At 38.5% G+C, this 25,883-nt stretch overlaps 2 protein-coding genes across 2 annotated transcripts in view; one reads left to right on the top strand and one right to left on the bottom strand.

Moving 5' to 3' along the window:
- The window catches only part of LOC139117439 (WD repeat domain phosphoinositide-interacting protein 4-like), a 277,044-nt gene that overhangs the window by 27,002 nt on the left and 224,159 nt on the right, over positions 1-25,883 (top strand). The gene's annotated exons all lie outside the window — the stretch shown is intronic.
- On the bottom strand, positions 485-13,488 carry LOC139117430 (GTP-binding protein RAD-like). The gene is made up of 5 exons (XM_070680540.1): positions 13,349-13,488; positions 12,726-13,158; positions 4,448-4,536; positions 3,256-3,460; positions 485-2,298 (listed from the first exon to the last, which is right to left on the bottom strand). Exons 2-5 carry the CDS (start codon positions 12,919-12,921, stop codon positions 1,991-1,993), a joined length of 798 nt encoding a protein of 265 aa, XP_070536641.1. The 5' UTR covers positions 12,922-13,158; positions 13,349-13,488; the 3' UTR covers positions 485-1,990.

Here is a 25,883-nt window from a genome sequence, read left to right as displayed (position 1 = left end):
TGTATGTATATAGATATAATCTGTATCCATTAATGTATATGCAGATATGTATGTATATTGTATGTATATATATATATATATATATATATATATATATATATATATATGTATATATATATATATATATATATATATATGTGTGTGTGTGTGTGTGTGTGTGTGTACATATCTAATATTAATTTAATATACAAATTTATAAAATTTGTAGAAAGGCATGAACTTGTGTATACGTATATGCATACACAATTGCAAAATAATACAATGAGTACTCTGAAGTACATATGGTTACTGTTCAAACATTCAATTAATTATTCATGCAAAAGTCAAAGCATGTAACAAACACATATGTGTGTATAAATATAATAGTACATATGTTCATAGCATACAAACAGACATGCGTTTACATACATACTGTACGCACATCTTCAAACACATGCATACACACAGACAGACATATACTATTAAAGCACACCCAAAATCAACGTAAGATGTATATACAAATGTTTTTATTTTACAATTAATGCCATAGATTTATTCCAAAAGCCAGATTGTAAAGCATTATACAGCCAATATGATATTGTTGTTATGAAAATAGCTCACCGTATTTTTGTCCCAAGTTTCAATACTGATATAGATTGTGTTGTTCAGCTGTACGAGGAAGACTGAATTGAAACAGTATGTTAAGTTTTGAGAGAGTCTTTGGCTTTTATCGTAGGATGGATGGTATTTTAGTCTGGGGGTCCCATTCTGTAGACTGTGGTCCCTCAAATGCTGATTACAGACACTCCGTCACAGCGGACTTACTAATATCAAATCCATTAAAATGTGTAAACAAGACTTTCTATTTTGATTTTTTTTTTCAGATTTGACCCTTCATTGTACCCCATACGTGTTCATTTACTTTAACACATGATTACAAAATACATGTTATAAGTATTCGTCGGCCTATAGTTGAACGTAGACAGCGCAGCGATACTGTCCACGTTTGGGCTCGACGTCTCATTGAGTACTTGAACCAAAAGCTGGCCAAGAAATGCACAATTACTATAAAGAATGTTGTTATGGTGATTGTCAAAGAAATAACCGTGCTCAGAAATTAGGTATGGATTCTACGTAACTCGTTGCCCTTGGTGATATATATGCCGAGAGGCATCTTTACAGAAGTCGAGATCATAGTGTACATTAGGGATATATTTTTATTTTGCATGTATTTTTGTGACCAAACTCATTTGAAAAGAAACAACGGAACAATAAATTTCCTTTGACGACCACGGCTTAAAAACACAGCCATTTGGTTTCCTGTAAAAATAGTCATAATGGTTTGCGGTGATTGACAAGATGCCGCGAATGCAGCTTCTTTTGATCAACAAGATGGCTGCTGTTTCCTTGGTTACACCTCCCCGCGTTACAGTAATGTGTGTCTACCCAGCGTTAGAACATTGTTATCTTGAATGATTCGATTCTTGACGACTTCTGACTTCTTTTAGAGTAGTTGATGGCGATTGACACGCTAAAACTGATTGAAAGATTCTTCCAATAATTTAATGTGCCAATCGCCTTACGAGATGCAATGATATCATGACGAACTATATGTTGTTGGCGCATATATATATATATATATATATATATATATATATATATATATATATATACATTATACATACATTTACATATATTCAGAAAATTAGTAAATATGTAGTTTTGTCTTTTCCAAGAAAATATAAGCGGGGCAGATCAAAACACTGTATTAAACGCCTTGTTGTGAATTACAATCTGTTGAATTTTGGCAGATGCCCGACGAGCTGGGTTGACATATACTGATTGTCCGTATAAGCAATCAGAAAGTCTCCTATTAATCGCAAAAGGAGAATACTGATTGTCGATAAAAAGCGTACAATGCGTAAAGAATATATACAGCGCACGACATATATTTACAGAGGAAATGTTTAAAAAGTTATATGTACAAAAAGAGTCTATATCAATTAATTTGTTATAGGATTTCCAAATTGTGGCATGATTTTGAACGTGATCTATAGCTAGGAGACGGGTCACTATTCCGTTTGCCGAAGAACCGACCGAGCAATCCTCTGGCGCGTTTGAACACGGAACTGCGCCTTCTCTTGCTGTTTCTCCGTTTTTGCGGACTGTCCTTGGCTTTGGTCTGCATTTCTTCCGATTTGTGCGCCCTCAGTCGGATCTGCCGCACGACGCCCTCAAACAAGGTGTCGATGTTGTGGCCCAGCGATGCCGATGTCTCGATGAACTTACAATTAAACGATGCCGCAAAGTGTCTTCCCTCTGTAACACAAAGTCCAAAAGAAACACACGAGTTAGTAACCATGACAACATAAGTACTTGATGATGTGACGTGAATACTTTTTAAACAATAAATTCGTGTTAATGGACCGGCGTTGTGGTCGTCACAGTGATGACGTGCGCGTAACGTATACGTATGGCATTTCAATTTTTTGAAATGTATATCATCGGTATCCGCCACATCTTTCATGATCGTTGACTCATTCCTCTAGCCTCGATCTTTATATCGTTTTGCCGATATAAAGCTTACATTTGCTAATCCCCAAACCCAAGTAAGCTTTGCCGAGGGCCTCTGTGACGACAACGGCCCGTGTCTTTTGTGCCTTTCGCCTGCATCATGCATAATATACGGTGAAGGTAAACACCCACTCTCACTCACATAAGATATAATTCATTTGTTCAGCGACGATTTTTACTGGGAAATAAATGGAGTGGATTTTTCACCATCTGATGATAAGTGTGCTTATCTATGAAATCAATTTTTAGTTTAAAATTTCGTTTCTCCATGATAACATGTCCAACGCAAATTGTCTACATGTGACAGACATGTACTGAACGGCATGCTTCTCAACTGCACGGTTTTCAGTGCGAACTTTAAATTTGAATGGTCGGTCACTTGGACTCGACTGCGACTCTATGCCTGAAAAGAGCTCTCCAGAAATAAACAAAGGTTATTGCACTTAAAGATTCCTTCGAGACGGCTATCCATCGTAATGGGATTGAAATGTCAAAGATAAGTAACCTGTAGATGCGATCTCTCGAATTATGGCTTTGAGACGATCGTACAGCGGTGACTCCTATTTTAATAGAGTCTTTTCTTGAACTTAATCTAATGGATGTAAAAGTGAAAGGGTCTCTTAAACCACCTTTTCCCAATTCCCTTTAAATTGCAACCGAGAGAGTAGGATAGAAATCGCTGCTTGCATTTCTTTATCGTACCTTCATACGTGACCTCTCGTGACCTTTCCAAGTCGGTTTTATTACCGACAATGATGATGGGAACGTTTTCACTGTCCTTGCTTCGCCTCAGTTTGAATCGTAATTCATTGGCTCGTTGAAAGCTTTGCCTGCTTGTAATTGAGTAAACCAGTAGGTATGCATCCCCATCGGCCAGGTACCGGTCCTCGTTTTTATTGAATTCCTCCTGAAAAAGACAAACAATTTACAATTGTTCAATGTTCTATTTTATACCGCCATTAAATTTTAGAGAACACCCACATACACTTTGTGTATGTGCGCAACAATACAAACTCGATCGTATCTTTCGATCTGAACTCCTCGGTTCTGGAGAATATCAGCTGGTGTGTTTTATTGGCACATAAAATGTTTTTGTCTAAGAAAGATACCGACGTGTATATGACAAATACACTAATAAGAGAAATTAGAGCATCTTGTTTTACGAGTAATGCAGTATGGACTATTACATCTTCAGAGAGGGGTATTCGGAATTAAAATGAAGAAGTTGGGTTTTTCCGCCTCTACAGATTTGGTGCGTTAGACACATATTTTCCTCACTTACCTGTTTTCACCTTCAAGTCATTTAAATATTTTGCTAAAGCTGGGTTCGAATGCTTTCAACGTTTCTAACTCCTCATGTTCATATAGGTGTCTGCTTAAATGTAGTTTTCTTTAATGCCATCTGTTAAAAAGGCAGTAAATGAACTCAGCTTATAAATGCAATGCTGCTAGTGAGATAGAAAACACCATTTTCGAAACCATATATGGTGCACCGTCTAATGGAAACATTATTACAACGTCGTTAAGGTAATATGCGCCTCGAAAGTAACAGACTTAGCTTTCTCTCGAATTTTCCTCGAGGAATCTTTCGGCCATTCACATTCAAAATCAAGAATAAAAATTGGGGGTCGGCATGCGAATTTTGGCACAAGAGAAACAAATTACCCAAGATATATCGATATTTTAAATTCAAAATGGCCGCCATCCCTGTGTTAACTCTATGGAGAAAAATAAAATTTTAGATTTTCAAAAATCTAAGAAGCCCAAAGGGCTTCAAAATGAACCCACACAAGTGATAGATCAGAAAAGAATTGAAAAAGTTTGAGAGTCAAAATATCTGTCCCTGAGGCGTGTTCTACCTTAACATTCGGAGTCTGGTCTCAATTGGTCTTACCTGCCCATACGATGGTGTATCAAACAGCTGCAGAGTGGCTTCGTTGTCATCTACCAGCAAAGTTTTATCGTAAACATCGTCTATATCTTCTGTAAATCAATAGAAAAAAATAGAAACAAGGTGAGATACTTGGATATCGCCATTGAAGGATGGAAAATCTCACCGCAGTCAACTTTTTACGGATCAGTGTACAGATTTGGTGTCATGGAATGGAATGCGATAGTTTTGGAATTTGGTTCTGCATTCTCGCCAGACATGCAAATTCCGAGGGGAATCCAAGCTGACGGAAAGGTAGAATACCGGGGTTAAAATGACAGAACCAGACAGACTGCTGTGGTATGTTGCCAATGATTAACATTACATCTGCCGGATCCTTAAGCGAGTTCTTTTCAGGTCAACAGTGATAGAGTGTCCCTTGCACCAATTATTCTTTAATAGTGTGAGTGTTTTTGAGTGCACAAAAACGACCTTTCGCAAACTTGTTAAAAAACATCAAACGCTTTAGTTTCCAGGCATTTTCAAAACGAAACACGATCATGGTAAAAAATTGTTTGCGGTCGTTTATGTTTTTCGATTTATGGCCCAGCAAGCAAATTTGACGAGGCCATAAAGGCCTTCCTTCTTCAAGATTGCGTGATCAGGGTCAATTTTATACTTTGTCACCTAAGACGGTTGTTTTGTTGACACCGCGTGGGCCTGTGATGTGCCTTATATAAATCACCATCACTGCTATAGCGATGCACCAACCGTGCTGTGGTAGGACCTGTGACGCACATTCAAATTAGATAAGTCGGCGTATATTCTATTTCAGGCTCACATTTCGTGGTGTACAACTTTATATACTATCGCCAGTACACGTTTGATTTCATTATCTTCTCCTCGGCTGATTTATTGTTTCTTTTGCATAAACTTAAATATTTTATTTTCCCGGTTAAACAGGGCAATCCAACACGTGACTTTTGACATGTTTGCAGCGACACCCGGTAGGTTTTGTCTGTCCATATGTCTTCATTTCGTACTTTGAAAGAATCGGTTCCCATGGTAACTGCCGGTTGTGATTACTTTAGCCATTAAATTGAAACGATGGGAAAGGGTTGATTTCTCAGGGTACTGTTAGGCCATCTCTATTCTCGGTTCTGATTTTAAAGTTTAATAGGCTCAGGTGTAATGGGTTTTACTCGCCTAAGTCAGTCTTGGTCATAAATATATAGGCGTAGAGAAACAATGCGATTTTATTTATTATTTATTCCAGCTTTGCTAAATTGCGCCTCTCTCTCTCTCTCTCTCTCTCTCTCTCTCTCTCTCACACTCATCTCGCTCTCTCTCTTCTCTCTCTCTCTCTCTCTCTCTCTCTCTCTCTCACACACACACACACACACACACACACACACACACACACACATTTGAAACTTTTACAACTTCTTCAAGGATTAAAACCTTAAAAAAACACTCTTATTTTTTCTTCGAATGCTTCATAAAACATTATCAAAGCCAGATGAACCCGATCAATGAACTATGGCGGTTGTGATATTTGCGACAGAAATAATCTGTCACTATGTCGGTGATGGGATATACTTCAAATGCTGACCTCTTAGGGCTCTAAAATTTATTCTGTTGTTGCTCAGAAAGCTTTCGATATTAACGAAATCTGGTACACTTGCTAATGCTCACGCGGCAGATAAGATAGCCCCGTGACCGTAAATTTTTATCAAGGGGTGTTGATAGACTAAACTCGGCGGATGGAAAATATTAGCCGAAAGAAAATTTACGTCTGTTATGTTATGGTACGGCTGACTGTAGCATGGCCGATAGATATCAAGTGATATGTCTTTACTACTCTCTATTAGTCATAGTTGCTTGTAGCTAAAAATAGAACGCATTTTAAATTGATACACTGTCATCCACTCCCACAATGCCTTACGGTCACAAGCTTTCAGTGTGTTAAAAAACTTTCAAATGCTACTAAGAGTGCTGAAAGTAGCTATTTTTAGCCAAATACGTGCGTCAAGTTGTATAATTTCCTCTCACTATTACCGGAAGGTTCCCCTTCTAAACACTTTAATGTTCTAATGGTAGGTATCCATATGTGTTTCACGTATAATGCCTGCTATCCCAGTACAATCTGTAATTTGTCGAAATAGCCATATGCGGCGAAAAACTTAGCAGTGCGAAAAAAAATATTCACAACATACCCGCAAGACGCAAGGATTCTTCAATGAAATTTAAATATTTTACTTTAGATAATCTAAACCTATAAGATAAAAGTCTTCATACGTTTGCTTACACTGACATGAAGGGAATTTTTCAAACGTAATTGTGAAAATTTGAGATTACAACAGAAAATCGCCAATTCGGTATTTGAAATTCAGAATTGCCGTCCCCGCTTAGTTGTTCCCGTACGAAGAATTCGATTTTAACAAGAACAAGACAGTGAAATCTTAACATTTAGCCACAGGTTTCGAAGAGAGTGACGCAATCTGTTGGCAAGCGAAAAACGGTAAAATTATGAGATTCCCAATAAAATTTTCGGCCAGGTGCATTTCACCGTGAACAGGTATGTGTATACGAATGTTTTTTTCCCGGAAACTTCATCTCGTAAAACAGACCTGGCATTCCTCTTTATATAATATATGACCTACACGACACGCTTATAACATGAATTATTGGCTGTAATTATTCTATTAATTCCTCGATCAGAATTCTTTGAGTTTGCACTACAGCTCGTTGAACCTCATTTCAATTGTCAGGTCATTAAAATGGCCAATGGCAGTCAGTTCTTTTTATTAATAAAGAGACATGTGCATTTCATCAAGACCATAGTGATTGGGATCGGGACTGTAGAGAATATACGTGTCTTTGCGAGAATCTGCTTATAGACGTCCCGTCTTTTTTCACGAGAAATGTATGTTCCTGCGTTTCCTTCCTTGACATGGATTATAAATAGCGTGCGATCTCTGAATTATCTACGACTTAGATTTGACATTTCGATCCTTTGTATCGTCTTTACACTGACAATAAAACTGAAACTCCCACACCCTGCAAGATTCCAATGTAGCGTGTCCTTTCCAAAGGCAACGCACTCCAGTGACTGTTATCATTCGTACCTGTAACATTATATATGCAGGAGTGTACCGCCGCAAAGGAAACTAAGCCACATACCATATAATGATTTTATGCAATGTAAATGGTTAAAACTCATCCATTAATTCCTCTTGAAAGGCACATAGCTAATAAATCAAGGGTTCTTTATGGTAGACTGTGTGGATGATATATCACGCAATGAACGTGCAGCTGATATGATGAGAATTTTTGTTGTATCCAAGGGACCGCGCCTGTCCTACTTTGGCTGTCTTGACTTTTTAACTGCATAGTTCATTTTGCTTTGACTTTTAGGTTACTGGGAGCTGCTCTAAATTAACAAGTCTAATTATCATCTTCTCGAACTGTGCTGACAGTGCGATTAATCATGATGTAATACGGATCACATCTGTGCACGTGGAATGCAACGGAATTGACACGGTGGACCTCATCAAGCCTTGCTGTGTAGGTGAAAACCACACTCATTGAACTTTTCAACTTTGACGTTTTCGAGCGCGTCACAGTGGCACAACCTGGCATTCTTTTCCATTTTACGGCATTCAAAGTTTCATGAAAGTGCAAATCAGCTTGACAACTCGCCCCGGTGCACACCAACACAGATGCCGCAGATCTCTGTTTTACAAATCAGCGCATGCGTACCAGTTTTCCCGCAGTTTGTCACGGTTATAGATTTTGCTAAGTTTCAAAACTGTAACTCTCATTTGGCGATGCAAGTCCATGCGATATTAAAAGGCCCCATAATTACGTAAAAAGTGTAAAGTCACATAACTCGCAATCAATTAACTGGTGTTAAAATGAAACGTAATTAAGTATACTAATGTAGGCACATCTTCCCCGTTTATTTACACGCCACAGTCTGTGAGCTGTTTAATCTTCACAATGCTTTACAACGTATATTTGATATCATTGATTGTCAGGTTTCTAATTTCAAATAAATAGCTGACATATGTGACATATGAGGCATTGAAGATTGATATCAAGGACAACAGATTAAGAGCACTACAGGATTATGACATATATACATATATAGATAAAAATATAAATGTATACATGTATACATAAATGCACGTATACATACATAATTACATGGGCACGTAGACAAAGTTATATATATATAATGTATATATATATATATATATATATATATATATATATATATATATATATATATATATATATATAATTCACACACACATACATATATTAATATTTTGCATGGTTGATCGTTTAACTTGAGTCAATTCATTATCACGTGTTTTCGCAACGGCCAACACGTAACGATAGCATGGTGTTATGGTTTTAACATTTCGAGTGTTTTTCTCCTTTACGGTTGGTTGTTATTGCTGTACATCCATCGCCCACGATCATGCAATTACCTTATTTGGCGTTGGAGATATCATTGTTATTGCCAAAGCGGTGAGTTGAGTGTTTACATTTGCAATTAAATAAAAACTCAGTGAAAATGGAACTACAAAGAAGTCAAGTATTGACACACCAAGGGTCATTGCACGGCATTAAGTCAATATTTTCCAGCACTGGAGAAAAAACGCATTTCCTTTCCTATTAACGTAAGCATGTAAACAGCTTGCATGAAGTGGGTATTTTTCCAAAATGTGCAATTTGACTGGCAGGGCTGCTACAGGGTATTACATGCTACACCAATTACCTGGCGTAGCATAACAGCGTTCAATAGCGGGCACTCATTGTATTAAACGTGTTTCGGCCTGGACCGTGATGAAGGACACGACCTTGGGAAGCAATGCAAAGCTATGCTATTCCCAGTGGTAGATGCAGTGTAATTTACTGCAAAATATGTAGTATCTTCCATCATGCCAGAACTGGCAATTAAGGGTAATACAAGGAGTATAAATCAAACGGCAAACGGTTCAAGGGTTGGCCAGGTATATGAATATCACGTTATTCATCCTTGGCCTCTCCTGATGTACGACCCAATACCGTTGAGAATCGTCCACAGCAAATTGATTTTCAGTCAGAGGTTTTATGTAGGGCATCGTGTTTAATCAGCAATCAGCGCATTTATTCGCTGTCAGAATCCAAATTAGATTCCATATTAAATCCATGTCATTTCCAAGCGGGTGATCTACGAGACCCATGACTTGCCTGGCGATGTATCAGTATACAAAGCTGTAGATACTCAGTACTGGCAGCGATTTAAGTGTGCTGAGCTGTAGCGATCAGATTTCAAAACTTGGTACGTGGTAAGATATCAGATTTGATGAAGCGACAGAACGGGAAAGGCCATGGAAAAACGAACTCGGCTCAGCAAATCTGAAGGCTGCCCGATTTCAGTGCAGAGGTGTTTTTAGATGAAATCTTGACTTTGAAGCCTTCAAATTTTGGATCAAGGATGAGATATATCACAAAATAAATCAAAATATTCTATTTTTCGCTGAAGCCTGTCGCAAAAATAGGAGAAATAGCTGACTACGTGATTTGGCATCGTGCTGCTGCAGGCAACAGCGTGCACGACCTCACGTGGATAGCGTGGTAACGTAGGCGTACTGAACGTGCAGCCTGGTTTTCTGTAGTTCAAGCCTTGAACATCCGATGGAAGTCTGATAATGTAGTGGATTTGAATAGACCGTATCATCTTTTCAAGTTGGAGACCTTTAATCAGGGAGCTTTGAATGTTGACTCTGGCGGCTTTTGTCAGGCCAAAATGACACTAATTTCCAGTAATTTCTGCTAAGCCAGATTATTAACCAAAATAGCCCGAAGGCAACCGTGCTGTTTAACACGGGCCTTTGTCGAAGCTATGTTTTCCAGGGCTTTTCCGCTGCGCAAATAGTTTTCTTTGCATTTTTAAATGAGATCCAAAAGAAATCCAGGAAGTTCTTGTCTATGTGAGACAAGCTTAAAAGTTTTGTTTTGTCAGACCTGCGCTGCATTGCAGAGCCACTCTCTTAACGAACGAACCATTACGGAGGATAATCAGATATCCGACATAGATCCCCCCAGTTTGGAGATTTGACGATATTTTGTTCGTTCGGGGGAAATCTTCTGGCATGCCTATTTTTTCTAGAATGTAACACTATTTTTGAATTACAGCCAAATATATTTTTTTACAGAAGGAGCGAGCCTGAATTTTTTCTCTTTTGATTGTTTTCAATTTTAACCCCCTCCTCCCCCGAGATCTAATGGACGGTCCCTAAACGATTGATGATAATAAATCACGTGATATTACTCTGTTCGGTTTAATTATCAAATGAAAGAAATGTCTTAAATTATAGTTATATTATGTTACTCAAAGCAAGCAAATCATCTCCGGAGATCGCTTTGGTTATTTTTTTGTTTTGTTTTGTTGATTTTTTGGAATTTTTTCGGAATTTTTTAATTTTGTCGTATTAGACACTGGCAACTTTAAGCATTAACACGGGCTAATACGGTTGAAGCGTGACAGAAATGTCACGGTAAAGTGTCCGTATGAATTGCGCATGAAATGTTTCTTATGTTTCTGTAGACTGAAATATTTTTAGCCCTCACGGGTATAATGCACCATGTATACTCAAATCCGAAATACTCCTAAATTATTGACTTTCTCAAACCGCTAAGGGTCGTTGCAAAATATCACGGATAATCTTCCCACCGTCCTCATAAAGTGTAGGAACTATAGAAACCATACCTTATTATTCCTTCAAATATTTGTTCCGTTTACATTTACAGCTAGTGGATATTGATCGCGGTGGTATCTTAAACAGCCTTGTTAGAACTTCCATTACAATAGAAGCCTACTTTAACTTGCATTGCAAAGCAGTGAGTCCGGTTTTGCAGATTTCTTTCACGTCTCGCTGCTTAAAAGTTCGTTCGTGGGATCAGTGCATTTTTGTTGACCCCATGGATGCGTGCGTTTAGAGTTTCCATACCCCTATTCATACACCAGCCGTCGTGCGTGCGTATAACTTCCGAGAGGCGGTTGCTCTGTACTAAACGCCGCGCCGTGTGGTATAAATATTACTCTGCGTATATATTTGTTCTGTGCAATTTGCGTTAAATTTTAACACCTGCGGCTCGTGAGGAGTAATTTCTGTGAAAAGCGCTTCGCAGTTCAGCACAATTTAATACAGGCCGTACTCAGTAAAACGTGTTTGGGTTTTATTTTTGTAAGGCTGGATTTAATGGCCAGATAGAGCTTTTAATGCGAGGCACATAAATACAAATATATCGATTTACTCAGAGTCGTCTCCCGGGAATTACCACAATTCTGAGCGTGCCATTCCAAACAAATACCATAATTAGTCCGATTCAGTTGATTAGAAACTACGAGCCTAGCACAGCGATCGCCTTGTGGGTGTGGGGAGTACATGAATCTGAGATTTAGCGCCACGTCTTCACATCTGCCTCCTTTGAGTCCGATTCATTTTCTCGCCTTCAGAAATATATCATTTCAAGTCGCGCCACAATACGAACAGCCCCATACGGAAACAAGCGACAACAGGATCACGTAGCTTTGAAATATTACAAGAGTTAGCAAATTGAGACGCATCTCAGGGACCGTGGGCGCATGCATGATTTTGGAGATTTTCGGATCTGCTCTGTCCTAGTTAATTAATTGACAGCTGTTTGCAATCAACGTGGAGCACAACGATACGCTATTAATCTCATGGAAGTCCTAAAAATGCATATGTTTGAACTAGTGGCTACCCGTTTGTTTGTCGTTATTTTTTAACGATTGTATGTTTCGTGCGATATAATCCCATAATTTTTCCCCCGATGAAAGATCGTTCTTCTTATGGAATAGCAATATCAAACTGTTAAGAATGTTTGCAAAAGCTTTCATAAATGCGGATTTATAACCATATGTTGCCCAACATAATTCCAGTCGTCACCTATTCTACCAGCCTGGCATGTTTACCAGCCTTGTTTGGTGTACATTGCAGCGCAGTAACACGTCGCGTTGACTTTAACATGAATCACAGTTATACGGGTCAGAGATCGATTGATGCTATGAATATACAAATACGGTAGTTGTCTGATTTTGTACATCTGTTAAGCTCTGTTAACGAGAGGCTTACGTAATCATTGAAATTATTTACGGGAAATTGCTTTATCAAACAGTAAACATTTCTCTAGGGGGGTAATATTAGAGGTTGCAAAGAAATGAAAAAGTGTGTTTAACCATCTATATACAGGGGTTTTAAAAATTTGCCAGTGAACTTACCGGAGAGTGAGAGGTCGAATTCGCTGAGATCAGCGGAGAAGGCAGCGCTAACAAACTGCATAGTTAGCGAGGATTTACCAACGGACGAGGCACCCAGCAAGTAGACTTTGTAACTCGGTGGCGCGGAGTACGGTGGAAGGTCAGCTATGCTGAGAAACGGTTCACTTGCGCTTCGTGCTCTTTCTTTGATCGTCATTTTGCTGCTGCTGCTATCGGAAAGTGGCTGCAATGAAAGTCGATGAATAGACTTCTGCACACGATAATCTGAAGCGTCTCTCTCCAGCTCTGGCCCACCAGAAGACCTCTCGGTCAGTTCCAGCGACTCAATGTTTACGTTGTATCTCTGCCACAAACTGAACACAGTCGTCTCAATGAAGAGTTTCTTTCTTAGCAACCTAAAAGAGCTTATCTCGAACTTGACCTAAATAATGCTCTGAAACAGAAAAATTAAAAACCATACACAGTCAAGACGCAGCATCAATCATTAACAATGGTAGCCCTATGTAAATTACAATCAACTAAACAATGGATGAAAAGCTTAATTGTTTTTAAATACATAGATTGTGACCAGGCACGAGAAATATAATGTAGACATTGTGGTAAATTTTCGAATTTGCACTCACATTGTATCCGATGAGATTATGTTCTCCCCAGTGCAACAGATAAACAGTGTGGACTACGTGTGATTGAGCTCTCGTCAATGCGTTTGAAACTCACTATGTTGTCTAGTTGGAAAGTCTGTCCTTTGGTGCATCACGTCTGTATTTATATAGTGTAGTTTTGCACCGTGGCCATCAAAATAAATTATGATTATATGATGATATCTTTATCAGCAACGTGCTATTTTGGATGGAAAGTGTAATGCGATTGGTCCGTCACCGATGACATCACAACACAATATTGAATATTCAAAAATAAATGACTAAATATGGTGAGTCAAAATGGGCGATGCCCTACATGTGACTCACTTATTGTGATGCGATGGTATATTCCATTCATTTTTAAAGGGGTGGCAAACTACATCGGTGCTGCTGAGTGAGAGAAGACATCTTCGGCACACCACATCATCTGACAATTCAAGGGCGCTCAAGCTGACAACGACCTATCGGAAACAGGAAATGGCTGCGACCTATCGTGTGACGGAGACAATGAATTTGTCACCTGATAAAGTAGTTGCTATTGTTCTCCGTCAAAACAAATGCACGTAACAATGCTGAACAGTAAACACACCTGAGTTCCAAGAATGATGACGATGTTTAATAGAGATGTATCAATAACAACGTACAAAAACAAAACGATGACTAACATATCCCGCCCTTATCATCTACCAGCTGAACAATAAGATTTCTAACAATACTTACAAACGATTGTCTCTCACCTCAGTGATATTTATTTAATCGCCACATTCACATAGACTTTTCTATTTTTATCTATACAACGATTTTGGTCAAATATAGAATCAATACAAATCTCGACCAGACAAGACGCGATAACTATTTTTTTCACCAAAGCTCAATCGGTTGTAAATTTTGACAAATTTTCCCGCGTTTTTATTCTATTTGAAAACTTTGCCTTCTTGTTCTTTTCCAAAAATCATTTTAACGAGTCTAGTGTTCGACTTGTCAACAGAGTTGGTGTGTGGAAAGTATACGATGTTATTGTCGAAAACTGAATTTCATCCGGACCAGAAATCATAGTTCAACAATGATAATGCATACAGTCCACAATTCAGAGTGCTAGTAAAGCTATAGTACTTAAAATTTCAACATACATTAGGAAGAATAATACAAAAGTGTACCTGTTTTCTACAATAATATTTATCAACATTATTAAAAATTGCAGCTATTGTCCCTTAAATGCAAGCTTAACCGTAAGACTATTCGACTTATATTTTGTGCATCAATGAAAAAGCGGGATAAATTTCACAATCTGTGTCGACTCATGTCGAGGAATTTGGTTTTCTAGTTGAATTGGCATTTAAAATGGCAGTAAATCTAAATAATATCTTTAACATTTTCTGATTAAAATATTTTTTTTCTAACCTCAAAGACATCGATCTTCAACAGCTATTTCAATTATTCATCTTGTAATTTAAGCTTGTATACTTACAATCCATTATTGAAAATTTAATGAATGTCCGTTAACAACGTATCTAGGTGGCCATAGTGTATGCTTCCAACGAATGCAACAAATAGTCCCTGAACAAAAATACGAAATTCTGTTACCTTTGTGACAAAGTACTTCAGTTTTTTTTCAAAGTCACTGTGTTCCCTGAAGTCACTGAACACCTTCACACACATCAAGTATTCCTGGGGCAAAAACCGATGAACGTCCTTCAATTTTTCACGATTTGCTGGTTTTAAACAGAGGTGAACAGAACGTGCGTCTTTCGTCGTATCTGATGACCGTCGTAAAGTACAAATATCAAATACACAGGGGATTGCTGAACAAAGATGTCCTCATAATGCGATAATATATAACAAACACCTTGTGTTCAGTATATTTGATTGTATATGTTGTGATATTCATCGGTTTGTCTCGAATATTGTTTATCTTTTATGTATTTTATGTTCAGTATGAAATGAAACATAGTTAATGCTTACAAAACATGTATTTAATAACAGCGAAGACTGTCGCATCGATATGGCCGTGAGATAACGATAAGCGGAATTAATTGATAGCTCCCTGATGGTAATACGTGGTTGTGTCGATGGACATATTATATACACCGTGTGCTGTGAGCCAAGCCGGATTTTATTTTCCTCCGAGACAGGACACAGCTGAATCGTTGCGTTTGAAAATAACACAAGTCAACGACACTGAGTATCGATTGAACTTAATGTGTGAACGATATCTTTTTTTAATGTTTGTTTGATTTATTACAAAGTCAACACAACTGATATTTTGTTCTGCAAATTGGTTTGATGAGTCGAGTGTCATCGTCCGCTGCGTGTTGGCTCGGTCACAAATAGACACTCGCAAGACTCATGACATATTGCGACATCAGATTGACTGCTTACTAATTAAATGGCGCGGTACTGTGTCCTTATCCATCGTCACAGAACATGGATCGTGATCTGTAAATAGTCGACATTCAGCAAACGTAAAACATATGATCTGAGTATCTGGTTTCGATATGCGCCAGCGGATACTGTATACGCTATTCTTCTTAGTACGGTCACAATAAATATTTAAATAATCGTCTATTATTACTACCCCGAGCACTTCCAGCAGTTCACCTGTGTAGGCAGATGACATACACATGGTCAAACAAGTGTCTTTTATATGTAGAGGCCGAACTGTCGTCATCATAGTGTTTGCATGTTGTGATTTAAACACTGTGTTTTTCTCTTTTGGTTAGCGATGGGTTACATATACCGTCAGCTTGCAGTGAATCTTACGACACTGCGACGGCGACCGCGAGATGAACGTTCAATATGACGCAACGGAAATGACAACTGCCTCCGTCCCATTGCAGAACTTTGATCAGGTATAACTGGAGGCCCTATATCTGACGTCATAGACGGAGTACTACAATGTTCTCTTTTCGGACAACTTTGAAACCCGCCAACTATTGTATATGAAAGCTCCATAAGCTGTATCGTTTCGCTATTTTTTCAGAACTTTTGTTTTGTGGTTTCCCTACACTTTCTGCATTGAATCCCTAAACTGTAATTTAATGCCAAATATTTAGCATATTAACATAAACTATATAAAGAATAAAGAATGATCACTACACACATACAAGCTGTGTTGACAAAGAGAATACTCAAAATTTCAGCGTGACAAACGGATTAGGGTCAGACAGGGTAGTTGATATACAGAAGCAGAATACTGAAAAAAAACTTGCCCAAAGTTACAGATTATGTCCCTTCAAGCAAATTTAGGCTCGGCCAACCTGTTCGTACACTGCACAAAACTCAATCACGGGAAATTATCAAATTTAATGACACTGGCGTCCAGTCACACAAAACCTGTTCCCCTTTCGCAGATTATCCGATTTTGTGATTATAAGCGCGGCTAGCGTCCCTGGCTATTATGACAGCTGGTACAGCAAAAATTGATAGCTAGACATTACAGACCATACCCCACAGTTGATGAATTTGTTATCTAATCCTGAATGTTGAGTGATGGTAAGACATAAACGGACATCTTCTATATGTTTCGAATCCCCAGGGTGAACGCACAGGTAATTTCCCTTTGAAGCTTGTTGACTACAGCGAGACGCCTACGTGGAACCCTTTTCAGGAAATAATAGTGATTTATGTTTGAATGGATATGTTCCGCTATTAAATTCATATTAAACTCTCCTTTCAGGGATGCACTAGATAAATCAATAACAAGTTTTCAAGGTTAATAGCTCGTCCAAGGTGGGTCGTGTACTGTGTAGTGTATAGCATGATACTTTTCAAATGGCATGTAACCATTTTATAATGAGCTGTTACAGTATTAAACTAAGGTTAAGTACGCACATGCATTGTTTTTATTAAAAGGCTCGATTCCAAGAGTAAAACAGTTTCACAGCTTCGTTGTCAACTTATTGACTGAATAAAACTGATTCCTGATGACGTCAGTGTTTATTATTTAAATCACGCGAGTGGTTCTTGCTGTGATGGTAACCCTTGAAATCACGAGTCGACATATCAGACCACAAACCGAAGTTGTAAACACAGGCGCAAAACGGATGAAATTTGTCCGATTTTCTGTCCTTCGATAGCAGCACATATCGTGCTATACTTCGCCACCCGCGCAGCTACTCATACTCTTGTGATGAAGAAAAGGTCGCCATTTTCACATCACCTCTACCGCGAGAAATGGTTTTTAACAAAATGATTTGCATCTTAACTTTTTCTGAAAACATATCGAGTTCAGAGAAATATTTTGATTAGCGATAACTTCCTATGATTTGTTTTTAAAGGAATTCTTATTCAATCATAACCCAAAACATACCTAGAAGACTACAATAAGCTTAGTCTACGTACAACAGTCATGATGTCAACAATAACTCTCATGACCTGACTACATAAAGAAAACAAAACCATCGAAAAACGTTTTCCATTTTTTCTCGGTAAATGATACATAATAACGACTTCATGCATAAAGACCATATGTTTTTTAAAGGTCGAACTTTTACAACTCCTGTTATTGGTTCAATGGTTCTCGCATAGTGTCATTGTTCGCTAGTCCATTGCATCCTTAACCGTCTATTAAATTGACTTCCTGCGAAGATAGATTCAATGCATAATAGAATAGGTCTGTCAAATGGCAACATAAGGGTTATGGACATAACCATTGATCAGTTTTTCCCTCGGAGACTTTGACAACTAACTCTGAATTGCACCGAAAACAATTACATGTACACTGATAATTAGACTTGACAGTGGCAAGCTGGTGAGCTAATCACTTCAAAAGGTGGACAGATATCAGCAGGTGCAATGACCGACGCATCTATAGTACACTGAGAGACAGATTTGTTGACATGCAGAAACGCAGGGTCGAGAGATGGAGAGAGAGAGAGAGAGAGAGAGAGAGAGAGAGAGAGAGAGAGAGAGAGAGAGAGAGAGAGAGAGAGATGGATAACGGGTGGGCCGTGGGCGACTGGCGGCGGATGGGCGGAAAAAAACAGACGGACGGATGGATGTTAGGATATAGATAGATAATTTGTGATACCTGTTTTTGTTCGTGGGCGCGTTTGAGTCCGGACACAAAATTGTCTTGATAATTACAATGGAAACGCTAGCATTACCAGTCGTATCGGTTATTTATGTTTTCACATTAAGTCAGTTCTTGGAACACTGTATTAATTTTTGATAAATTGCGTTATAGTGTAAAATTATGGCCTTGCGCACCTTCGAAATGTAAGCTTACATGCTATAAATTCAGGACACATGACTGATGCATGAATGTGCTATAGAATTAATACACTACATATAGGTACGTGAGAGACAGATGAAAGGAAGGATTGAAAGAGGCAAATTAAAGGCGGTAGCAAGACGCACGGGTAGAGACACATGTACAGAGAGAAGGGATGGAGAGACGTGACAGAAAGAAACAGCGCGTGTGTGTGGGGGGGGGGGGCAAGCGTCGGGAAGAGGTTAATCCAGTAAGATCAAGGTAGGGTAAAGGCATCCCATTTCAAAAAGGAATAATTGATTGATATTTATTAATATTGCCCTGAGGACCTTCGTGATTGTTGAAGCGTATATCTATTCCAGCTCTGGTTGCACGAATTCAGGGAATCGCATTAATCCCATTCTTGGTCCCTGGTGTCATCGTTCTGGCGGTCGATGGGGCCATTTACTGATTAACAGCTCTTGCAATTGAAACGTCATACAAGCACAGTCGACTTATGTGATAGGGGTGTTGAGGTGCATATTCAGCAGAGCAAATGCAGTGTCAGATCTATATTGTGTGCTCCATTTTTGAACATGTATCGAAAATCTAAACACACTGAACCTCATATCTGTCCGTATTAAAAGGCTTACAGCACTGTTCTATCTTACGCTCTCTTTGTTTGCGTCAAATTACAGCCACCTCTCCAGATCGTGCAAGCTAAGTGATGCTAAATTAAATTATCTATCGATTTTTCAGCCAGGGAATAATAAATTTCATTCCAGGTAACTTTTTACGCTTTACAATGCAAATTCACCAATGTTTACATTGACAATACTTCCTACTAAACGTTCTCCATGGAAATGACACGGACAACGAGAATGGAACAGTATGTATGTATGTACGTATGCATATATTTACGTAATGTATGTATGTGTATAGGCCTATGTATGTATGTATGTATGTATGTATGTATGTATGTATGTATGTATGTATGTATGTATGTATGTACTACGTATATATGTATGTTCGGTTTTCTTTTGTTTCTGCGGATGAATTCTCTGTTATTCATAGTTGCAAAATATCATACAATTCTTGCGTAACTGCTCCACGCATGCTGGCATACCGTAACACTCACGTAACACCATGATGTGTCACAATTGAAAGTTTACACTCACATTTTCGTTCATGATGCCAATCGATGAAATGTTAACAAACATCAAGTCAGATGCCAGAAAATGTGTTAATTATATTGTGGGTACTTTTGATATTAGTCGCAGAGTAATTCACGTTTGCCCTTGTATTGTTGATAATATTGCTGAATAATGGCATTGCTCAAACTAACGTCGGGTTGACCTCGATGAGTCAATAGCACAGTCTTCGCGTGATTAACCCGATTTAGTATCTCGTTCGCTACAGCAGATAAGAATTTCTCTGACGTAGTGATTCGAAAATGTATTTCTGTCTCCGGTTACTGGCCTCGGTTTGAGCAAGAGCATTATTACGTCGCAATGTGGGTGCAAGCTCGATGTACGTGCCAAATGCTTACTCGGCGGATACAATCTGCCATGCGGATATCCCAATGCCGCTTATCAGCAGAAACAGATTTTAGAGATAGGAACTTAAAAATACTATGAAACATATCCATAACACAGGGCAACAATGATAACGCTTCTTGACAATGATCACCCACTCTTAATTATTCCCAAGGGGAGTGTGAATCTGTCATGAAAACCCTTGAGGATGATTGTCTGTCGTCTTCCAAAAAAAAAAAAAAAAAAAAAATAAAAACTTTTTGACGATTTTTTTTATCTACGCCGGAGAACGTATGCATTTTCCAGTCACTTATCGGTAGACATTTCAACGAATCATCATTTTTGACAGGAGTGAAGGACAGCTAATTTGGAAAACGTTTGCTTTTCTACGGGTACTGTCAGATCGGATCTCAACCCTCAAACATCGTAATTTGGCGCCATACAACATCAGTGCAAAATTAACTGTATCCCGAGGGCATATGGAAATGAGCGTGCAAGGCTCGAATGTACTATTGTCGGACGATTAACTTGACGAAGCTTCAAACATTGTTGATGTTTCAATTGACTCTTTCCAAGCTTGCGTCCGGGTATTAACCCGGATACTAACATTTATACTCCTCAGAAATTGGGACAATTGGAAATAAGATTTCTGTGTGTTGTCCCAGCGCAATGAGTTTCGTCTTGAACTTCTGTCACCCCAACCCAGTTTTAACGATATTTGTTCTACATCAAATAAATTCAAATCAAATCAAAGGATCTTAATAGTATTGAAAATCTAGTGCAAATTTAACTATATGGTAGTTTGTTGTTCACGATTTCAGACCTGAATACCACACCTATATAAGACACTGTCACTTCACAGACTAAAGAGCAGTACAAGATGTTACAGATAAAATGGATCTATTTCAGGCCTTTTACCATTATTGACCGGACCCTTTGCTTTTCCCGATAGGCCTACTCTACATCAAATGCGATTGACGTACAGGAAATTCCTGTTTTTCCAACAAGTTGAAAGTCAGGAAGGATTGAAGAAGATTATATTATATTTTTGTTTCAGACTTCCGGAATTTTGCCAACTCATGGGGGATCATTGATCAATAAACCGAGTTGATTTCAATACCCTTTTATTTCAATTAATGTGTCTATTATTGGTTCGGAAATAGTAAAACTGTACATCAAAGGGGAATGAGAGATCCATAAAGATTCCAGGAAATACCTGTGCCAGACCCTACCAGTCCGTAGAAAGCACCGGGGACAATTTTTCGGACTCTCGAATTTTTCCAAAACTTTTCTGATATAACTCTTGTGTTGGCTCGTTTTGAAGCTCTTTGGGGCCGTGAAAGTTTTGTGAATATCGAAAATCTAATTTTTTCTCATCGAGTTAACACAGGGAAGACGGCCATTTTGAATCCCAAATACCGATAAACGTTGGGTGGTTCGTTTCTGTTGTACAAAAGTTTGCAAGGTGACCCCTGATTTTTATTCTTGATTTGGAATGAGAGTTGTTGAAAGTTTCGGAAGGAAAGTTTGAGCAAAAGTTTAAGCATTACAGTTTCACGACGCATACTACCTTCAAGTTAGTACTCTCCTCTAAACTGAAAGCTTTAAACTGTTCTTTAAACTAACCCCACAGAAACTTTAAAGTATTCCCTTTCAATGTTCAGAATTAAAGATCATGAGTTACAGTGCAATGTTTGGTATCACTAGTGTATTTGTCTTTGTAATGTAATAGTAGGTATTCATGTGCCATTCAATGACAAAAATTGTCTAAGTTTCTCTATCATAGGAATTAAGCATATGATTTTCATCATTGCATATCAAATTCAACACCGAAAAAAATAGTATAAAAATTATTGAAGAGAGGCATGTAATACAAACATTTATAGCTCACTAAAGAGACTGTGTACCTTGTTCGAGATAGGAGATCACTTGCCCTCCTGGCGTCGGGCAAATTGTCATTGCATGGCACATAGTTCTTTTTGCGGCAATAATATATTATGTCTGTCAGTACTTGACTGTGAACAGTTCCGTAATCTCTCACATTATCCGTTGCGGTGACCACAGATTTGGTTGAAACGTAGTGTTGAATTTCAGACCTATTATGCTACAGGACAGGACTGACAAAATTCGTGAGATTTCAGAAATATAACCAATCTCAGAAATGACGTCGACTGACAAGTCTGTCAGTTAATAGTATAAGCTTACATATATGAAAATGTATGTAACATCAGAAAACATGCACAAATTGCAGACCCTTTTACATGTCTGTATGCAAAGAGCTTATATCCAGCCGACACTTGAAGTAAAACAGCACGATGAAAGCACGCAAGTGTAATGTTTTTTCACACCTGTAACGTGACAGCTCTGTTACGACACTGTACCATCTGACATGAGCCTGGAAATGTTTGGATAGAGGACCTTGACAAGCTCATTTGCAGAGAAAACGATTTCTTGAGAGTCTTTGTTAAAGGGGTATGTATGTATGTATGTATGTATGTATGTATGTATGTATGTATGTATGTATGTATGTATGTATGTATGTATGTATGGATGGATGGATGGATGGCTGGATAGATGTATGATGTATGTATGTATGGATGTATGTATATGTGTGTGTGTGTGTGTGTGTGCGCGCGCGCGCGCGCGTGTATGTATGATGTGTGTATGCTCAAAATCTTGCCTTCTTGAGAACGAGTTCATCGGTACGGTCTCAAAGTAATAACATGTATCGTTTTGCATTTTCAGCGCAGACTTTCTTGTCTCGTGTTAAAATATCAAGTGATTGAATTTATAAAAGGATTGAAAATATCAATAAAATAATATTGTTTTGATGACATTTCCTTACCCCTCAGTCGCAAATCGGAAAGCCCGTTGCAACCTAAGTCAGTGTCTGTAAAACCAAGTATACTCTAATTTATGTGATCTGACGTCATAACACGTAGCATTTTAAAGAGTGCCGTCGACACGAGGCGGTTAATTCCGTATCCACCACAACTCTATCCTGGACGTCACTTCAGAGATTGCATTTCAGAAGGCGAAATTTAAACAACCTTCATAGGCAGTATTGGTCACAACTGTCTGCTATTCTCAATCACTTACTTTCATCAAGTTATGAATCCTTGCTGTCGTAAATTATTTATCACGACTTTAAATTCAGAGCAATCTTGCTCGGTCTCTTTCTCGCGAATTCCGCTGACGTATCGCGACACCATAGCAATACTGAGATGAAGTCGAAAACGAACCACGGAAAGGATACAAATAGAGTACTTGGAAACGCTCACTAGCTCACACCTCTGGGAATACTCTTCTACTCATGCGTCGTCAGATTGTACGTTATTAGCCACGAAGCGATAAATAAATCGAATGGTGCCCGTCAGAGCAGCCGTGTTTGATGTACTCAAAGACGACTTTTACGACAATGAATTAAATGTTTGATGGCTTTTTGCGATGTAAAGTAATCCAGTGTGAATGACGGCCGTGACATGCTAATAGTAATTAGTAACTTGAGTCATTTACGACTCGCATTATCGCAGTTTATCCGGATTGTACGACGTGAATCTCAGAAGTTGAGTCCCAGTTCGGAGAAGCGAATGTCATGTGCGTCATGTCATCATGGCGACCGTACGACCACGCACCCGCTTAATATCCTAAATATGCAGAACGATGTCATCGGATTTTAATTCCTGTGTTATGTCTATACCGGATCATAGGGCGGCAAAGAGTGTCTATTGCGACACCATCTACGTGCATTAGCCGAGATAGCACTCTGCACGCTGTCTAGCAAATGTGATTATCCGCTAAGGGTAAATGTAGGTCGGCAAGGGAACATATGTTAGGGCGAAAACTGCCCTGACTCTGAATAAAATGAAATGAAGGCCGATTAACCCTGTCAAAACACCGGATGTTTCAGAGATACAGGTGAAATAATAGCAGTAAGGCGAGTGGCAGGACACGTTGTCAGGAGATGTATAGCTCTTATGAATCAACGATTACGATGACATTCTCGTGATTGAACACCGCTTATAAAGCAGACTCTTTGAATTGGCACAGGTGGACAGGGCATGAACTCTGTACGGTTGTCACGCTATGTCATATTACATTGCTGAACACTGGATTATATCAAATCCTTTATTTTGCAAATCTATGAAAATCTACAATTGCCAGTAAATAAGTCAATCAAACAAAAATTTGCGGCTAAAAATCGTAAAATATAGTTGTAGACGACTACAGAACTGCTTGAAAACTGCCGCTTGTTCGTCTATTTGCATATAATTGATCATACATTAATTTTAATTTTTCAAATGCCATCTGAAGTTGTTTTATAATCAGACTGGTGTGATGATTCAAAGGTGAGTATGCAGATACTGAACAGACGAAGACTAATTTTGAAGTCTGCTGGCATATTATTGGGACAGCAGATGTTCTTGAAATTTATAGTCCGTCATTTTCTTCGGCATCGTTTTGGGACACATATTTGCTGTACTCGGGACAAGTACATCGTGTTTCTTTGGCTTCCATGCGATTGGCGATGCGCCAGAATAAAAAAAATACAGTAACGGAGAGATTTCGCATTAAAGGGCAATAACCAATAGTGATATTTTGTATGAACTAATCGCCAAGTGGTACCGTTCACATAATCAGCGACCAATTGAGAAATTGTGTATGAAGTCAAGTGCTATTAAATGTGGTAAATGCCCACACGGTTCAAATATTCCACTTGCGGTCAGAAGACCGACCAGTTATTGATAGGCTTCGGACTTTATCATGTTGCTCTTCCAAAGAAAAGCAACAGCGTGACTGGGATCAGCCTACGATATCATTCGCAAAGTAGGTACATCACATTTAAAAATTATACTGTTAAAAGGGTCATATTATTGATATCCCGAGTGGATGACTGTACATACAACAAGGCGTTAGTATTTATAGTAACACATTACATCTACTGTTGAGAACTCGATATCGGTATTTATAGCTATGAGGAGACGTTGCCGATGGCGTCATTCGTTTCCATGACTCAATAACCTCTTTTTAGAACTATACTATTCAATAATCTCCGTGTGTTAAGATTTCATGCTTCGTTCTCATAACTATGATAAACTACTGGCTAGAAGTAAATAACAATCATATGCACAACTTTCTTCTGAGAAATACCAATCTTATGCTTAACTTTCTCCTGAGAAACTTTGAACAGATTCAAGAGGTGGCGCAGCCAGTTCTTTCGTTTTTATTTCTCAAAGCACCATAACAACACTTGTACGACAGAAGAAACAGTATCACGAATTCGGGTAAAACTGCATTTCATTAAAAAACGAAGAAATTGCATGGACAAGTTACGTGGACGAGAGGAGGAGACAGAAAATCACGAAAGGAAGTCGGCTGAGAAAAATTGCAATGGTCCCTTTTTTGTAAAACAGATCTTCAACTTAGTTGGGCCACAGGCGGCCCAGACGTATCGAGTTTTTCTCACTGTTCTCTCTATTAGTTCCTCTCCTTTTCTTCATGCTCTGACTGATGGGAGTAAACAAAATAAATGATTATAAAACCTAACCTAGCCTCTTGACTCTTTATTTATTTTATACCCATTACAAGGACGTTTATCTCTCATATACTCATCTTGTAATTAATTAGTCAACACAACTAATTATGCTAATCCGTGGACTTATCAGCGATTTTATTGGTTGGTCAACATTGCGAAAGATAGAGATGTATCTTTTCCTAAAAACTTTCGAAAGGTAAAGGTTGAAAACAGCATTCACTTTCTCCCTGAAAACATTAATTTGCTTCAAACAAA

Source organism: Ptychodera flava, chromosome 18, assembly GCF_041260155.1.
Source record: "Ptychodera flava strain L36383 chromosome 18, AS_Pfla_20210202, whole genome shotgun sequence".
In the NCBI taxonomy this organism is placed as follows: Eukaryota; Metazoa; Hemichordata; class Enteropneusta; family Ptychoderidae; genus Ptychodera; species Ptychodera flava.
Note: the sequence above shows the minus strand (reverse complement) of the source record. Positions and strands in the feature narration are given on the sequence as shown.